The following is an 18,209-nucleotide window of genomic DNA, read 5'->3' on the forward strand; positions in this document are numbered from 1 at the left end:
TGCTGGCTCATTGAGTGTGTGTGTGCCTCACTCTCTCCCTCGGCTTGCCTTTCCTCTCCTCACCTTCAGAGAGAAGGACACACATTCCAGCGCTGCTTCCCGACTCTGGCCCGGGGCGACGCTCGGCCGGAGCTGATAAGTGACAGGGCCCCCAGCCTCCACACAGCGCCGTGCCGGGCACCCCCCCCCCCCCCCCCCGCCCCCCCGTTCCTCCACCCCCTCCCAACCCTGACCCTCCCGCGGCCTGGCTCACTGCACAGACGTGCCGCTCCGGAATTCTGCCCTCTGCCCCACTTCTGCCCCCCTCCCCCCTCCGTGCCAGAGAGGAGGGAGTATTTAAAGAGCTAGGCTTGCTTTTATTTTGGTGCTGGTGGGTGACACTGCAGCCCCCCTCTCTCCCCCACTGCATGTATGGGCTGGGACTGGGCCGAGGTGTGAAGAGCGGGATCCGCCTCAAAGGTCTGTCTGAAGACACAGTGAGACAGACAGACAGTCACTGTATCATATTGACCAGTGACTTCGAGCAGAAGGAAATTCATGTAACTGTGATCAGGTGTTGCCAAGGTTTTCTACAAATGGCTGCACAGTTAGGTAACCCGCGGAGGGGAGTGCTTTTTTCCCCGCTCCATTTGTGTTGACAGAGCTGAGAGTCTATCGGCTTGATGTTTGGCTTTTGGTTTCTGGTAGAACGTTCTGCGTGGGTTTGGGCAGTTCTTTGTTAAGACAGGTTAGGTTGGCGTCTAGTTTCTCGAGGTATCGGGTTCATCTTCCTCACACGGATGTTTTCTCAGAGGGATAAAAAATATAAATTTAAGAAAAATTATAATTTTTCTTACTATTCCCTCACCGTACACACATGTAACGGTCTGGAATACGTTGCACCCTTGCGTTCTCAAATGCACGCACGCGCATTCACGCACGCACGCGCACACATACTCCTTGTGTTTAGCATTCCTATCAGAACCAACACCAAAAACCCAAGCACCAAAAAGCCTCCGACCACGCGTGCCTGTGACTCTGTGCCTGTGACTCTGTGCTTGTGTGTGTGCGTGTGTGTGTCCGCGTGCGGGCATGTGTGTCCGACCTCGATCGCTGGAGCCTATCCAGGGTTTCCGTGGTGACCACACAACACAGCGAGACAATCAGAGGCAGGCCCACGCAGTGCGGCGAGAGGACATTAACACAGGAACCGCGGGTCAGGGGGCAGAGGAAGGGAGAGGGGGAGAGGAAGGTGGAGGGAGGGGGACAGAGGCAGGGAGGGGAAGAAGGGAGAGGATGGTGGAGGCAGGGGGGCAGAGCTACAGGGAAAGGAGGGGGGGAGGGGGAGAGGGAGAAAAACAACAAAAGAAAAGTAAAACCTTTAAAGGTAGTTTGGGCCTGTCTCTTTCATGCCTCACCGCTATCAAGTGTTTGCTTTAAAGCTTCTTTGGCCATAGAACTGACTGCCTCTCCTGGGCTGCACACACACCCTCTACACTAAACACAGAACCTCAGTGTCTGAATTGAATGTGGTGGGGTTCGTCAGAGATGGTTGCATGCGTGACTGAGTCGGTGAGCAGGAGGGTATTTGTGTATTTGTGCGTGTGTGTGTGTGAATGTGCTTGTCTGTACGTGTGTGAGTATAGTGGGTATCAGAAGTGTTCACCCCCCTTGGATCTTTTTTTTCACGTTTTGTTGCGTTACGAAGTGGGACTGAAATAGATTTAATTTAAATGTTTATCACTCATCTACACAAAATACTCCATAATGTCAAAATGGGAAGAATTAAACACATTTTTTCAAATGAATTAAAAATGAAATAAGTCAAATATAGTCATTGCATAAAGTAAGTATTCACCCTTTTTGTTTAGGCAAGCCTAAATCAGTTCAGGAGTCAAATTTGGCTTATCAAATCACATAAGTTACCTGAACTCACTCTGTGTGAAATAATAGGGGTTGACATAATTTCTTTGACTGCCTCTTCCTCTGTCCCCCATACATACAACATATGTAAGGTCCCTCAGTCAAGTATTGAATTTTAAGCACAGATTTAACTACAAAGACCAGGGTGCTTTTTAAAAGCATCATAAAAGAAGGGCCGTTATTGGTAGCAATACCAAATCAGATTTTGAATATATCTTTTAGCATGGTTAATAACGATGCTGTGGATGATGTACAGTAGTGGCCAAAAGTTTTGAGAATGACACACATATTAATTTCCACAAAGTTTGCTGCTTCAGTGTCTTTAGATATTTTTGTCAGATGTTACTATGGAATACTGAAGTATAATTACAAGCATTTCATAAGTGTCAAAGGCTTTTATTGACAATTACATGAAGTTGATGCAAAGAGTCAATATTTGCAGTGTTGACCCTTCTTTTTCAAGACCTCTGCAATCCGCCCTGGCATGCTGTCAATTAACTTCTGGGCCACATCCTGACTGATGGCAGCCCATTCTTGCATAATAATGCTTGGAGTTTGTCAGAATTTGTGGTTTTTTGTTTGTCCACCCGCCTCTTGAGGATTGACCACAAGTTCTCAATGGGATTAAGGTCTGGGGAGTTTCCTGGCAATGGACTCAAAATATCGATGTTTTGTTCCCCGAGCCACTTAGTAATCACTTTTGCCTTATGGCAAGGCACTCCATCATGCTGGAAAAGGCATTGTTTGTCACCAAACTGTTCCTGGATGGTTGGGAGAAGTTGCTCTCGAAGGATGTGTTGTACCATTCTTCATTCATGGCTGTGTTTTTAGGCAGAATTGTGAGTGAGCCCACTCCCTTGGCCGAGAAGCGTGCCCACTCCCTTGGCTGAGAAGCAACCCCACACATCAATGGTTTCAGGATGCTTTACTGTTGGCATGACACAGGACTGATGGTAGCGCTCCCCTTGTCTTCTCTGGACAAGCTTTTTTCCGGATGCCCCAAACAATCGGAAAGGATTGAGAAAATGAATTTACCCCAGTCCTCAGCAACCCAATCCCTGTACCTTTTGCAGAATATCAGTCTGTCCCTGATGCTTTTCCTGGAGAGAAGTGGCTTCTTTGCTGCCTTTCTTGACACCAGGCCATCCTCCAAAAGTCTTCGCCTCACTGTGCGTGCAGATCCACTCACACCTGCCTGCTGCCATTCCTGAGCAAGCTCTGTACTGGTGGTGCCCCAATCCCACAGCTGAGTAAACTTTAGGAGATGGTCCTGGCGCTTGCTGGACTTTCTTGGGCGCCCTGAAGCCTTCTTCACAGCAATTGAACCGCTCTCCTTGAAGTTCTTGATGATCCGATAAATGGCTGATTTAGGTGCAATCTTACTGGCAGCAATATCCTTGCCTGTGAAGCCCTTTTTTGTGCAAAGCAATGATGACAGCACGTGTTTCCTTGCAGGTAACCATGGTTGACAGAGGAACAACAATGATTCCAAGCACCACCCTCCTTTTGATGCTTCCAGTCTGTTATTCGAACTCAATCAGCATGACAGAGTGATTTCCAGCCTTGTCCTCGTCAACACTCACACCTGTGTTAACGAGAGAATCACTGACATGATGTCAGCTGGTCCTTTTGTGGTAGGGCTGAAATGCAGTGGAAATGCTTTTGGGAGATTCAGGTCATTTGCATGGCAAAGAGGGACTTTGCAATTAATTGCAATTCATCTGATCACTCTTCACAACATTCTGGAGTATATTGCCATTGTACAAACTGAGGCAGAAGACTTTGTGACACAAATATTAATTTTCATTCTCAAAACTTTTGGCCACCACTGTATTAACCTCTTACATCTAGACATTCCGCTAGCGGAACACCTGCTCCAGTATCCAATGATAGGCGTGGCGCGAATTACAAATTCCTCAAAAATACAAAAACTTAAATTTTTCAAACATATTACTATTTTACACCATTTTAAAGACAAGACTCTCCTTTTATCTAACCACACTGTCTGATTTCAAAAAGGCTTTACAGCGAAAGCAAAACATTAGATTATGTCAGCAGAGTACCCAGCCAGAAATAATCAGACACCCATTTTTCAAGCTAGCATATAATGTCACAAAAAACAAAACCACAGCTAAATGCAGCACTAACCTTTGATGATCTTCATCAGATGACACGCCTAGGACATTATGTTATACAATACATGCATGTTTTGTTCAATTAAGTTCATATTTATATCAAAAACCAGCTTTTTACATTAGCATGTGATGTTCAGAACTAGCATTCCCACCGAACACTTCCGGTGAATTTACTAAATTACTCACGATAAACGTTCACAAAAAACATAACAATTATTTTAAGAATTATAGATACAGAACTCCTCTATGCACTCGATATGTCCGATTTTAAAATAGCTTTTCGGTGAAAGCACATTTTGCAATATTCTAAGTAGATAGCCCGGCATCACAGGGCTAGCTATTTAGACACCCACCAAGTTTAGCCCTCACCAAAGTCAGATTTACTATAAGAAAAATGTTATTACCTTTGCTGTTCTTCGTCAGAATGCACTCCCAGGACTTCTACTTAAATAACAAATGTTGGTTTGGTTCAAAATAATCCATAGTTATATCCAAATAGCGGCGTTTTGTTCGTGCGTTCAAGACACTATCCAAGGGTGACGAAGGGTTACGCGCCCGACGCGTTTCGTGACAAAAAAATTCTAAATATTCCATTACCGTACTTCGAAGCATGTCAACTGCTGTTTAAAATCAATTTTTATGCCATTTTTCTCGTAAAAAAGCGATAATATTCCGACCGGGAGTGGTTGTTTTCGTTCAAAGAGAGAGAAAGTAAACATGGAGTCGACTCGTGCACGCGCCTCAGTCTCATAGTACTCTGACCGACCACTATCCAAACGCGCTAATGTTTTTCAGCCAGGGCCTGCAAAGCCACGATTCAGCTTTTTGCCGCCTTCTGAGAGCCCATGGGAGCCGTAGGAAGTGTCACGTAACAGCAGAGATCCCCTGTTTTGGATAGAGATAATCAAGAAGGCCAAGAAATGGTCAGACAGGGTACTTCCTGTACAGAATCTTCTCAGGTTTTGGCCTGCCAAATGAGTTCTGTTATACTCACAGACACCATTCAAACAGTTTTAGAAACTTTGGAGTGTTTTCTATCCAAAGCTTATACTTATATGCATATTCTAGTTTCTGGGCAGGAGTAATAATCAGATTAAATCGGGTACGTTTTTTATCCGGCCGTGAAAATACTGCCCCCTATCCATAACAGGTTAAACCACCCAGACACAACAAAGATAAAGTTGTCCTTCTGGACCGAGCTGCAGGACAGAAAGGAAACTGCTCAAGGATGTCACCATGAGGCCATTAGTGATTTTTAAAACAGCTGCAGAGTTCAATGGTTGTAATGAGACAACTGAAGATGCATCAACATTGTAGTGACCCACAATAATTACCTAACTGACAGAGTGAAAAGAATAATAAAAATATACAGAATACAAATATTCCAAAACATGCATCCTGTATGCAAAAAGGCACTAAAGTAATTCTGTAAAAAAGAAAAGAAAAAGAAAGACAATAGAATACACTTTTTGGCCTTAATGCAAAGCCTTATGTTTGGGGCAAATCCAACACAACACATTACTGAATGAATGCCTCCTTATTTTCAAGCATGGTGTTGGCTACATCATGTTATGTGTATGCTTGACAGCGGCAAAGAGTGGGGAGTTTTTCAGGATAAAAAAAGAAACGGGTTGGAGCTAAGCACAGGCATAATCCTAGCGGAAAACCTGGTTCAGTCTGCTTTCCACCAGACACTGGGAGATTAATTCACCTTTCAGCAGGACAATAACCTACAACACAAGGTCAATTTGCTTAACAAGAAGACAGTGAAAGTTCCTGAGTGGCCAAGTTACAGTTTTGACTTAAATGTCCTTGAAAATCTATGGCAGGACTTGAAAATTGCTGTCTAGCCATGATCCTCAACACCTTGAAAGAACTTGGCGTGCAAAGCTCTTAAACTAACCCAAGAAGACTCACAGCTGTAATCGCTGCCAAAGGTGTTCCCGACATGTATTGACTCGGGGTACTTATCTAATCAAAGTATATTAGTGTTTAATTTTTCATGAATAATTTTTAATTTTTTTAATCTTCCACTTTCTTATTACAGAGTATTTTGTGTAGGTCGTTGAAAGAAAATGACAATTAAATCAATTTTAATCCCACTTTAACATGATAAAAAGTTAAGAAATCCAAGGGTATGTGTGTTTAAGTGTGTGTGCTCACACATCTGTGTCCCCCGGGGACGGCGCTAAAAATACTCGGTTCCTCAAGCCTTCTGGTGTCTGAACAGCGTCTGTCTGCTCTCCATCGCTGTCCCCGTGGCCCTCCTCTGCTCCTCCGCTCCCATCCCTCAATTATACCCCCTCCCAAACATCGTGCCTCTCTGTCTCACACGCACATGCACGCACACACACACCAACTACACCCAGCTGTGTCCCTGCTCCTCTTCCTATGAAGATGACCTCCAGTCTGGCATGCTACAGCTCAGGACGGAGGAGTCTGGAGGGAGGGTAGAGGAAGAAGGAAAGGGCGAGCAGGAGAAAGGGGGGAAAACGCAGAAATAGGAGAGGAGATGGGATCAGGGAGAATGTTCCATGATGGCAGTCGGCTCACAGACCTCTTGTATTAGCGTTCCCAGTTACGGGGATGCGCGACAACAGACCAATACATAGTAGCCATAGTGAGCTTCAGCTCCGTTCGTTGATGCAAGGCACCTCTAACCATTCGTCTAATGTCTGCCTCTGTCTCCCTCCCAGATGTCCGCGTGATGGCAGCCTACCGCAGGGCCATGTCTGAGGATGTGGTGTCTGAGGGGGGCGGAGACACCTGTTCACGGAGTGGTCGGGTGGCTCAGCTCATGAAGAACTTCAGCGGGAAGAGCCCCACGACCCCTGCACAGACTCCTCCTCCCCGCGGCAGCAAACCCCCCATCCCCACCAAACCCAACCACCTGCACCTGGTTGCCAGCCCCTCACTCAGGTAATCCACAGGACCTGACCACCAGGGCCACCCGCTGTCCCCCATCATACCACACCCCACCCAGGCCCCACTGAACACTGCTGGGCACCCAGCCTGGGGGTCTCAGCAACTGGGGACAAGGACGCAAGGAGGCAGGCCCCAAGGCTCTCAGGAACACAGCCAAAACCTTTGACTCCATTGCTGTTACTCCAAAAGCAAAGCAATGAGAATAGAGCTTTTGCCATTTTTACCTGTGCCATGTTTTAAATTGTACAGTACTGTAAATTCTCTCTGTGGGGAAAAGGTGAACCAAAAGCGTTGCTTGTAAAACAGCGTCTTCCTTTGTTTCCTGCTTTTGCCTTTTTATATTCAATGTATTATTGACCGTATCATACCATGTATTCTTCACCTGTCTATCTACTTAAAAGAAAAAAATCTTGCCATGAACAAATACCACTTTACTGTTACATTTGGCGCACAATATGTTCACAAAGCTTGTGCAATGTTGTCAAGGTCATAAACCTGTTCTTGAGATTGCAACAAATCATGACAAATGTCACCCTGAATGACGCAGTACTTTTGTTTTCGTAGTTAAGAGCTTATCTGTTTGGTGACTAAATATAAAGACAATTGTTCCATGTGCTAACAAATGACAGAGCCAAATTGATCATACACGCCTGTCATGGCCAAGGAGATGGGTAGAGTACAGTATGGCTGGACAGACGGGTATAACCGGGTGAGTGAGGGAAGGTGGTTCCTCCTTAATAATCCACGGCGCTCCTCACCGGGAGCAGCACCGTCAGCTTGTTTACTGTCACATCTCCCCTGACTGCCACCTGGCCGAACAAGCACCTATCGAACAAGCAGCTATCTACCTGAGATTGACCAATGACAGTGCCAAACGTCTCTGCTCTGTGTCCCGGTGGACCGAACACTGGCAAGCCACACGGTCCGTGCCAAATAAATCTTGTTAGCTGTGGTTAACCTGTCTGTTATTTTCCTCAATCTCACTTTTGATTGGTTGCACTCGTTTTTTCAATTTTTTTAAACATTTTTTACTATGTTAATGGGGAGAGCGAGAGTGACGATCTCTGTGTCTGTGTGTAACGAGTGTGCGTTGTCCCACACAAGGTGTGTGTTGAACTATGTGTGTGATGTCAGGCCTGTGTGGCGCAACCACAGTGGAACAATAAAATCATTTGACCCCTCCAAGCGCTAGTGATGTGAGTTTTCCAAGAGGCAAGGCGGTATGTCTGCATGATTCTCTCTCTTTATCCACTTTATATCCAGGATTTTTTTGGCGGCACAGAAATGTACACCCGGTAAACTTTGGTTCCTTTTAGATTCCATGAGTGAAATTCAGAGTGAAAGTAGAGGGGAAAAAACTCCCTATAGGCTTCCCCTCCCAGATCCCTATTTGGGTAGTTAATATAAAACATCAATTCCCTCATTTAACCTCTCTTGGCTGCCCCCTGCTTGCCAGTCAAAGCAAAGCATTATACCTCTGAGGAGATGCAGTGCCAGCCAGTGAGGAATAGAGGGAGTGTGTGCGAGAGAGGGAGAACGACAGAGAGCGAGAGAGAGAGAGTTATTTCACTTTTTTTTTGTTTATCCATTTCAATTGCTTTGGCAATGTAAACATATGATTCCCATTCCAATAAAGCCCCTTGAATTGAATTGGATTGAGTGAGTGAAGCCGTTTTGGTCAGCCCTAATACACAGTCTGACAGGCTATGGATACATTTCAGATGACACGACAGGAGCCATTTAGCACCCTGTTGATCAGAACTTTCAAGTTAGTTTCCCGAAACCACAAACAATCCTATTTATTTAACACTGTATTCAACAAAGTCACATTCGTGCATGAGAGTTTTTTTTATAATTGACCACAGTTTTGCAGCAACAATAACAAACAATGGCGTGTAACCCCGGGATAGTAAACATGCCCTCCTCTGATCCACATGTGTTTGATTAGACTCATACATACAGAGTGGAGGTAGTTCTATTGTTTGGGAGGACGAGGAGGAGTGATGCTGATTTTGACGAGGTGGCAGCAGGAGGGCAGGATTTTATCTCAACGCAGTAAGGGGGGGAGGGGGACGCTTTGGAAGGCCACACATCAGCATTGTGGAGGATTTTCACACATCCCACCACACACGCACAAACACACACTCGCACACCAAAACACACTCGTGCTTACACGGACACTCGCACTGAAACGCACTCGCAACCCACACGAGCACCCGTACTGACACACAGCCGTGCGTGCAGACACTCGCACACAGAGAGAGACACACGGTGATACACGAGACTGTGAGACAGCGCCTCGCTAGATCTCTCTCCCTATGAGCCCAACAATGGCTACGGCTGTTCTCTGACGCACAGAGACGTTGCTGAGCAGTTTCCAGGCGAGTGCTGGAGGCCCTTGGTACTCCCCCCCCCCCCCCCCCCCACACACACACACACACACACACACACACACACACACACACACACACACACACACACACACACACACACACACACACACACACAAACAAACTACTCCTCCTCCAAAGAGCCTGGCCACCGGCACCATTGGGGCCCTCTGATGAGAGATAAAAAGGGGCCGTTGTTGTTATGGAGCAGGGGAGATGGACGCCTCTGTTTTTCTCCTTCTCTCTGCCTCTATCTCCTGACGCCCACGGAAGGGGAAGTAAGGAAATAAAGCCAAGCAGAGCCGAGGAAGAAAAGCACTGCGTTATGAGGCGTTCCACTGGCCCCCCACCACCCCTCTCTCCCTCCACCAGCCCCATCCCCAGCCCCCCAGCCTGGAGGAATGGAGCAGAGAGAGAGAGTGAGAGGAGAGGGGGGGGCCAAGGCCATGTGATACGGAGAGCATGCGGGCACGGCTTCACCCCCAGGCAGAGCGAGCGGGGGCCTGCTGTGTCTCTCCTGCATGATTAATCTGGCTGAGGGGCAGGAGGACTGCCACAGCCCTGCCTGTGTGGTTAACTCCCTGCTCACCACGTCCTCACCATGTCCTCACTTGCTCACACTAGCACACACTCCGAGATCTACACCTAAACACACACACGGGCTTGCACACACCTCTGTGGAAGACTGTAAAATACAGTCGGTGGGAGACAGTGGATTCACCTGCATAGAGAGCTCAGATTCAGCCTCTCTGAGGTCCTACTATACTGTAGCTGTACTTTGCTTTAGCCAGCCTCCCAAAGTCACAAGCAGAGCAATATACTGTATATCCACTGCCACTGTTGTTTCTACCTACAGACAGGGTTCCCAGGCATGACCACAGACATGAATAAAGAAGCTTTAAATACAAAAAATAAAAAGCCAACCTGTGGTAATGTCCTCTGGACATGTGCTAGTTTCATGACATGATGAGGGACCGTGTGATTAGCCCCCAGGTCAGTGACCGTCGTCTCATGTGACCGTCATCTCATGTGACCACCCTTAGTCATGTGACCATCATCTCCTTTGTCTCCGAGGCAACTTTGTGCCCGGTGTTTTTTTTAACGTCTAGTTCACCCGAGGCAGACAGAGATTTGTCATACTCCTCCTTGTCTCTCAGACAAGGGGCACCAGTTATGTCATGGTCAAATCACAAATCACCATGACGGATACTCAGCACCTTCGGCGTCGCCGCGTTGTTTCAAAAAGTTACTCGGATATTCGCACCAACTTGACGTGACACATAGACGCAATACAAATATTAACATGTCCTTACAAACGGTGTCTTATATTTGGCCACTGGTCCGTTCTGGCGCTGTCTGGGCCTAGTGTTTTCAGGTTGGTGTAGAGGCCTAGCACAGTACGAGGCCAGTGACCAGGCAGCCAGGCAGGCATAGGGTTAACCTCCTGCAGTCCGCTCCGCATTGACTGGAAAGGAATGAAGTGTCAAGCGTGTTCTCACCGCAGCGAGACGGTCGAAACCCTGCCTCCCCCCTCCAGCCGTCCCTCCACCACCCTCCTCCTCCTCCTCCTCACCCCCCGCCCGCCTGCCCCCAGCAACCTCCCACAGCCGTGACCAAATTATTTTCTAGCCTCCCGAGATTCGCCTCGCCAGACAAAAATCTGCAGCGCAGCCCTGATTCAGTGCACAAACACGCAACCTCCCTCGTCTCTCAACGCCTCTCTGCCGCCACTTTGAAGAAAATAGGCCTCTTCTTTTTTCTTTTTTTTACAGGGCCTCCACTAGGATGGCTCTGTCTGTTTACACTCGACAGATTTAAATGCTCCCAAAAACAGCACCCACAAAACAACTCTGCCTCCTCTCTCACAAGGCCCAGTCTCTCTCTCTCCCCCTCTCTCTCACTCCATGTTTTTATGGGTGTTTTAGGGTACCATGATTTTAGAATGTTGTGTCAAAAAGTTGGTAATGACACAGTTAGTGTCTCGATCTAAAGAGTGCCAGAGGAGAGTAAAGCGCAAAAGGGCGAATGAGAGTACGAGAGCGAGAAAGGGAAACCAAGAGAGAGTGAGGATGGACACCCTGTGATTGAGGGGAGGAGAGAGCAGGGGGGGAGAGAGTATACAGAGAGAGGTGGAGAAAGAAAATAAGCCCCTCCAGTGAGTAGGACACACAGCCCTGCCAAACTGCTTTAAAAAAAAAAAAGCCCTCTGTTTTATTTATAGTGCGGTGTATCCATGGCAACCGGAGAGGTCAGGCAAGCTGGGTCTGCGCTTCACCCTGCTCTGGGGATTAGGATTTCACAGAGGTTCTCAGATGTGCGGAAGGTGGGCAAGAGCGGCTCGAAGGCTCGCCGACGCAGGCAGCCCCGCTGCCTAGTGGGAAAGCTGGGCCCTCCGAGGGAAGAGAGGGGGAACAGCCAAGAGCCCAGGGAATTCTCTGGGAATAGCGATTTGGTGGTGTGTGTGTGTGTGGAGGGGGTAGACTCATTCGCATGGAGAGAGGTGTGGAGACAGATTTAATGAGCTAGGCCCTGTTCCACAGGGCTCGCTGGAGTTTGTTATGTATTTGGCTTTGTTTTTCACTCTCATTTTCACCCGAATACAAGGACAACAAAAGGTCACACAAGGTCAGAGAAAGCTTTGTATCCGTCAAACTCGCCTTATGAATTATTTACACACACATTAATTTACCCCTGGAAAGATATCAGTTTTGGCTATACAAAACCATAGACACACATACAGCAGCAATTAAAGGGAAGATAAAACAGTTCTGAAACAGGGTGGGAAAGTATTCTAACTCATTGTGACCCAATACAAGATTGAACAGTGAAAGACCAAAGTGATATAGTGAAATTGTGATTCTCAGCAGAGTCATCTGGGAGGGCCATTATCCAGTGATCCTGAGAGACCGACTGTGTTGGAGAGACGGTGCACTTTCGTCACTGCGCGTCCAACCAGAAGAAGGAGAGCTCTGTGAGGCACGGAGGGACATTTTTGTGGCCTTGTTGTTTTCATCCCGAGGACTGCGTGAGAGAGCCCTTCCAAATCCTGGCGTGGGAGCCAGTTGGAGGAGACCAGCGTGAGGGAGAGGGGAAGAGAGAGAGGGAGGGGAGTTGGGGGGGGGGGTTGATTTGCCCTCCAAGAACTGCACCATGTGAGTGTCAGTGTACAGACCAACAGATTCCTCTCTGGGGCATGGGACGCAGTCAGCGTTGCTAGGAGACAGGCATTGGGGCTAGTGATGCCGTGCGTGGAGGTTGATGGTCTAATATGGAACTGGGATGGGACTCACTCTACCACTCAACCCTGTCTACGAGTCAATGTGACAGGAAAACAAGCAGCACAAGATATGGGTGGCATCCTAATGCTGGAGTGTGTAATGTCTCGCCCTATCTCTAGGGGTCACCATCAACACCTGCGTCACATGGCTGGTTCAGCCAACATGGCCTCTGTGAGCTGTGACCACTCCAATAACTGTGGTTGCCAGGATACCGTAGATGTTGCGATCACATGATGGCTGTTGTTGCCTGGAGGGGGGGGGGGGGGGTCGGTATGGCGTTCTGGGAGAAGGCCACAGTTCACTGGGGAAGGGGGGGGGGGTTGAGAAGGGGGGGTGTCCATGTTTCTAGGAAATGAGCTCTGCCGGTGATGGCTGCGTGTTAGGTTGTTAGAGTGAGTGGAGAGCGAGTGAAGCTAGCCAATCCAGTTCACTGAGCCTGCCGGCCCAGAGCACGGAGACCAGGTCAAGGTTGTACTCTTTTTAATCCTCACCGACACTAGCTCAGATGACAGTGAGATTGAGGGGAAGACAGAAGGAAGTGAAGTATGTGAGGAAGTCGGTAAGTCCAGGGTCTGTGTAGCTCTGGCCTTTCCCCAGGCGAGGGAGGGAGGAGGTCGCGCCAGCGCAGACCATTCCAGCCTCTTTATGGAAGGGGACACAGCAGGAACACATTAAACTGGGCCTTGGGAACAAAGACCACATGTAGCCAGACCACTCACACATACACACACACACCGCACATGCACACGCACACACACACACACATTCCATTAGCCATTCAGAATTCACACTGAGTAACACTGATACATACAAACACACAAACTCACAGAGATTCTCTGAAATTAGTCTTTCAGTTTACTCATATGATAATGACAAGTAACTGTCAAATTTCAGTTACCCAATTTAGAAAAGACAGGTTGTGATAATCACAGGTAGTAATATTGTAATATGGTTATTACCCAGCAGCTCTGAGTTGTTTCTGGTGTTAGCTGTAGGATGGAAAGTTAGGCAATTATCAATTGTTTTGTTCTGATGACCAATCTGGCTATTTGGAAATGTTAGGTGTCTGAAGGTATTGACTGTATTGACTGTTGAGTGATTGATAATGCTGAGTTATCTGTCTGGTAGTGTTGGGGCGTCTGTCTGGGAGTGTTGGGGCGTCTGTCTGGTAGTGTTGGGGCGTCTGTCTGGGAGTGTTGGGGCGTCTGTCTGGGAGTGTTGCGGCGTCTGTCTGGTAGAGTTGGGGCGTCTGTCTGGGAGTGTTGGGGCGTCTGTCTGGGAGTGTTGGGGTGTCTGTCTGGTAGTGTTGGGGTGTCTGTCTGGGAGTGTTGGGGTGTCTGTCTGGTAGTGTTGGGGTGTCTGTCTGGGAGTGTTGGGTGTCTGTCTGGTAGTGTTGGGGTGTCTGTCTGGGAGTGTTGGGGCGTCTGTCTGGTAGTGTTGGGGCGTCTGTCTGGGAGTGTTGGGGCGTCTGTCTGGGAGTGTTGGGGTGTCTGTCTGGTAGTGTTGGGGTGACTGTCTGGGAGTGTTGGGGTGTCTGTCTGGTAGAGTTGGGGCGTCTGTCTGGTAGTGTTGGGGTGTCTGTCTGGGAGTGTTGGGGTGTCTGTCTTGTAGTGTTGGGGTGTCTGTCTGGGAGTGTTGGAGTGTCTGTCTGGTAGAGTTGGGGTGTCTGTCTGGGAGTGTTGGGGCGTCTGTCTGGTAGTGTTGGGGTGTCTGTCTGGGAGTGTTGAGGCGTCTGTCTGGTAGTGTTGGGGCGTCTGTCTGGGAGTGTTGGGGCGTCTGTCTGGGAGTGTTGGGGCGTCTGTCTGGGAGTGTTGGGGCGTCTGTCTGGTAGAGTTGGGGCGTCTGTCTGGGAGTGTTGGGGCGTCTGTCTGGGAGTGTTGGGGCGTCTGTCTGGGAGTGTTGGGGCGTCTGTCTGGGAGTGTTGGGGCGTCTGTCTGGTAGTGTTGGGGTGACTGTCTGGGAGTGTTGGGGTGTCTGTCTGGTAGAGTTGGGGTGTCTGTCTGGGAGTGTTGGGGTGTCTGTCTGGGAGTGTTGGGTTGTCTGTCTGGTAGTGTTGGGGTGACTGTCTGGGAGTGTTGGGGTGTCTGTCTGGTAGAGTTGGGGTGTCTGTCTGGGAGTGTTGGGGTGTCTGTCTGGTAGAGTTGGGGTGTCTGTCTTGTAGTGTTGGGGTGTCTGTCTTGTAGTGTTGGGGTGTCTGTCTGGGAGTGTTGGGGTGTCTGTCTGGGAGTGTTGGGGCGTCTGTCTGGTAGTGTTGGGGTGTCTGTCTGGGAGTGTTGAGGCGTCTGTCTGGGAGTATTGGGGTGTCTGTCAGGTAGTGTTGGGGTGTCTGTGTGGTATTGTTGGGGTGTCTGTCTGGGAGTGTTGGGGTGTCTGTCTGGTAGTGTTGGGTGTCTGTCTGGGAGTGTTGGGGTGTCTGTCTGGGAGTGTTGGGGCGTCTGTCTGGTAGTGTTGGGGTGTCTGTCTGGGAGTGTTGAGGCATCTGTCAGGTAGTGTTGGGTGTCTGTCTGGGAGTGTTGGGGTGTCTGTCTGGTAGTGTTGGGGTGACTGTCTGGGAGTGTTGGGGTGTCTGTCTGGGAGTGTTGGGGCGTCTGTCTGGGAGTGTTGGGGTGTCTGTCTGGTAGTGTTGGGGTGTCTGTCTGATAGTGTTGGGGTGTCTCTGTGGTATTGTTGGGGTGTCTGTCTGGGAGTGTTGGGGTGTCTGTCTGGTAGTTTTGGGGTGTCTGTCTGGTAGTATTGGTGTGTCTGTCTGGTAGTGTTGGGGTGTCTGTCTGGTAGTGTTGGGGTGTCTGTCTGGGCGTGTTGGGGTGTCTGTCTGGGAGTGTTGGGGTGACTGTCTGGGAGTGTTGGGGTGTCTGTCTGGGAGTGTTGGGGTGTCTGTCTGGTAGAGTTGGGGTGTCTGTCTTGTAGTGTTGGGGTGTCTGTCTTGTAGTGTTGGGGTGTCTGTCTGGGAGTGTTGGGGTGTCTGTCTGGGAGTGTTGGGGCGTCTGTCTGGTAGTGTTGGGGTGTCTGTCTGGGAGTGTTGAGGCGTCTGTCTGGGAGTATTGGGGTGTCTGTCAGGTAGTGTTGGGGTGTCTGTGTGGTATTGTTGGGGTGTCTGTCTGGGAGTGTTGGGGTGTCTGTCTGGTAGTGTTGGGTGTCTGTCTGGGAGTGTTGGGGTGTCTGTCTGGGAGTGTTGGGGCGTCTGTCTGGTAGTGTTGGGGTGTCTGTCTGGGAGTGTTGAGGCATCTGTCTGGTAGTGTTGGGGTGTCTGTCTGGTAGTGTTGGGGTGTCTGTGTGGTATTGTTGGGGTGTCTGTCTGGGAGTGTTGGGGTGTCTGTCTGGTAGTGTTGGGGTGACTGTCTGGGAGTGTTGGGGTGTCTGTCTGGGAGTGTTGGGGCGTCTGTCTGGGAGTGTTGGGGTGTCTGTCTGGTAGTGTTGGGGTGTCTGTCTGATAGTGTTGGGGTGTCTCTGTGGTATTGTTGGGGTGTCTGTCTGGGAGTGTTGGGGTGTCTGTCTGGTAGTTTTGGGGTGTCTGTCTGGTAGTATTGGTGTGTCTGTCTGGTAGTGTTGGGGTGTCTGTCTGGTAGTGTTGGGGTGTCTGTCTGGGCGTGTTGGGGTGTCTGTCTGGGAGTGTTGGGGTGTCTGGGAGTTTTGGGGTGTCTGTCTGGGAGTGTTGGGGTGTCTGGGAGTTTTGGGGTGTCTGTCTGGGCGTGTTGGGGTGTCTGTCTGAGCGTGTTGGGGTGTCTGTCTGGGAGTGTTGGGGTGTCTGTCTGGGCGTGTTGGGGTGTCTGTCTGGGCGTGTTGGGGTGTCTGTCTGGGCGTGTTGGGGTGTATGACGCTACAAGCTTGGCACACCTGTATTTGGAGAGTTTCTCCCATTCTTCTCTGCAGATCCTATTAAGTTCTGTCACATTGGATGCTGTGAGTCGCTGCACAGCTATTTTCAGGACTCTCCAGATCCGGTTCAAGTCTGGTCTCTGGCTGGGCCACTCAAGGACATTCAGAGACTTGTCCCAAAGCCACTCCTGCATTGTCTTGGCTGTGTGCTTAGGGTCGTTGTCCTGTTAGAAGGTGAACCTGAGCGCTCTGGAGCAGGTTTTCATCAAGGATCTCTCTGTACTTTGCTCCGTTTAGCTTTCTCCTGATCCTGACTAGTCTCCCAGTCCTTGCCGCTGAAAAACATCCCCACAGCATGATGCTGCTACCACCATGCTTCACCGTAGAGATGGTGCCAGGTTTCCTCCATACGTGACGCTTGGCATTCAGGCCAAAGAGTTCAATCTTGGTTTCATCAGACCAGAGAATCTTGTTTCTCATTATCTGAGAGTCCTTTAGGTGCCTTTTGGCAAACTCCAAGCGGGCTGTCATGTGCCTTTTACTGAGGAGTGGCTTCCGTCTGGCCACAACTACTCACCACATGTTATGCACTGCAGTGCTAGCTAGCTGTAGCTTATGCTTTCAGTACTAGATTCATTCTCTGATACTTTGATTGGGTGGGCAACATGTCAGTTCATGCTGCAAGAGGTCTGATAGGTTGGAGGACGTCCTCCGGAAGTTGTCATAATTACTGTGTAAGTCTATGGAAGGGAGTGAGAAGCATAAGCCTCCTAGGTTTTGTATTGAAGTCAATGTACTCAGAGGATGACAGAAGCTAGCTGTCCTCCGGCTACACCATGGTGCTACCCTACTGAGTGATGTTGACTGTAGACCTTCATTGAAAAACAATGTGTTTAAATAAATTATTTATTGACAATATATTTAGTATAGTTTTATCTTAAAAGGAAAACCTTTAAAAATATATGTATATTTTAAATGAAACTCACTGAGGAGTATGAATTTCTTAAACATTTAAAGTGTAAAACATTTAACATTTTTATTTTTATAAAATTGACTGAGGAGGATGGTCCTCCCCTTCCGCCTCTGAGGAGCCTCCACTGGGATAGTGTTAAGCTGTGTCCAGTCTAAGAAGCCGGAGCAGATAAGAGGTTTGGGGCTCCGGTTATCAGGAGTGACAGACACAAAGGCCTCAGTGTGTTTCTCGGTAATTGGATCTGCACCATCCTGGTGCCCCTAAGACTCTAACGCTCCTGCTCCTCCTCCTGCTCCTGCTCCTCCTCCCACTCCTGCTCCTTCTTCTCTTGCTCCTGCTCCTTCTTCTCCTGCTCCTCCTTCTCCTGCTCCTTCTTCTGCTCCTTCCCCTGCTCCTTCTTCTGCTCCTTCCCCTGCTCCTCCTGCTCCTGCTCTTCCTCCTCCTCCTGCTCCTTCCCCTGCTCCTCGTCCTCCTTTTCGTCCTCCTCTGTACACACAGCCCCTTCACCCTGCCACACCACGCCAATCACACACACATTAGATTTGAGGGGTTTTGCATTATACGTGCTGTATTTCCACCCTCTAGCTATTGCAATGCATCAGTTGTCCTTAATTGTTTTCATCCACATCATCACGACAAGTTGGACATTTATTTGTGTAATGCTTATGGTTGGCTTATGAGTTCTTTAGTAGGTTACACTTTACCAGAGTCTCTGTAGTTCAGAAAGTATTTATAGTTAGGTCCTCTTTATTCTACTATCCCTTACCCAGATTACAGCAAACTGGCTCAC

At 48.8% G+C, this 18,209-nt stretch overlaps 1 protein-coding gene across 1 annotated transcript in view; it reads left to right on the forward strand.

Moving 5' to 3' along the window:
* Positions 1–8,147, forward strand: part of LOC106603020 (uncharacterized) — a 38,939-nt gene extending 30,792 nt beyond the window's left edge. Inside the window, exon 8 of the mRNA XM_045716905.2 lies at positions 6,734–8,147. Within this exon, the coding sequence (XP_045572861.2) occupies positions 6,734–6,960 (227 nt within the window). The 3' untranslated portion in view covers positions 6,961–8,147. The remainder of the gene's footprint in view (positions 1–6,733) is intronic.
* The last annotated feature ends 10,062 nt before the right edge of the window (positions 8,148–18,209 follow it).

The sequence above is a fragment of the Salmo salar genome, chromosome 04 (assembly GCF_965601325.2).
Source record: "Salmo salar chromosome 04, fSalSal1, whole genome shotgun sequence".
Classification (NCBI taxonomy): Eukaryota; Metazoa; Chordata; class Actinopteri; order Salmoniformes; family Salmonidae; genus Salmo; species Salmo salar.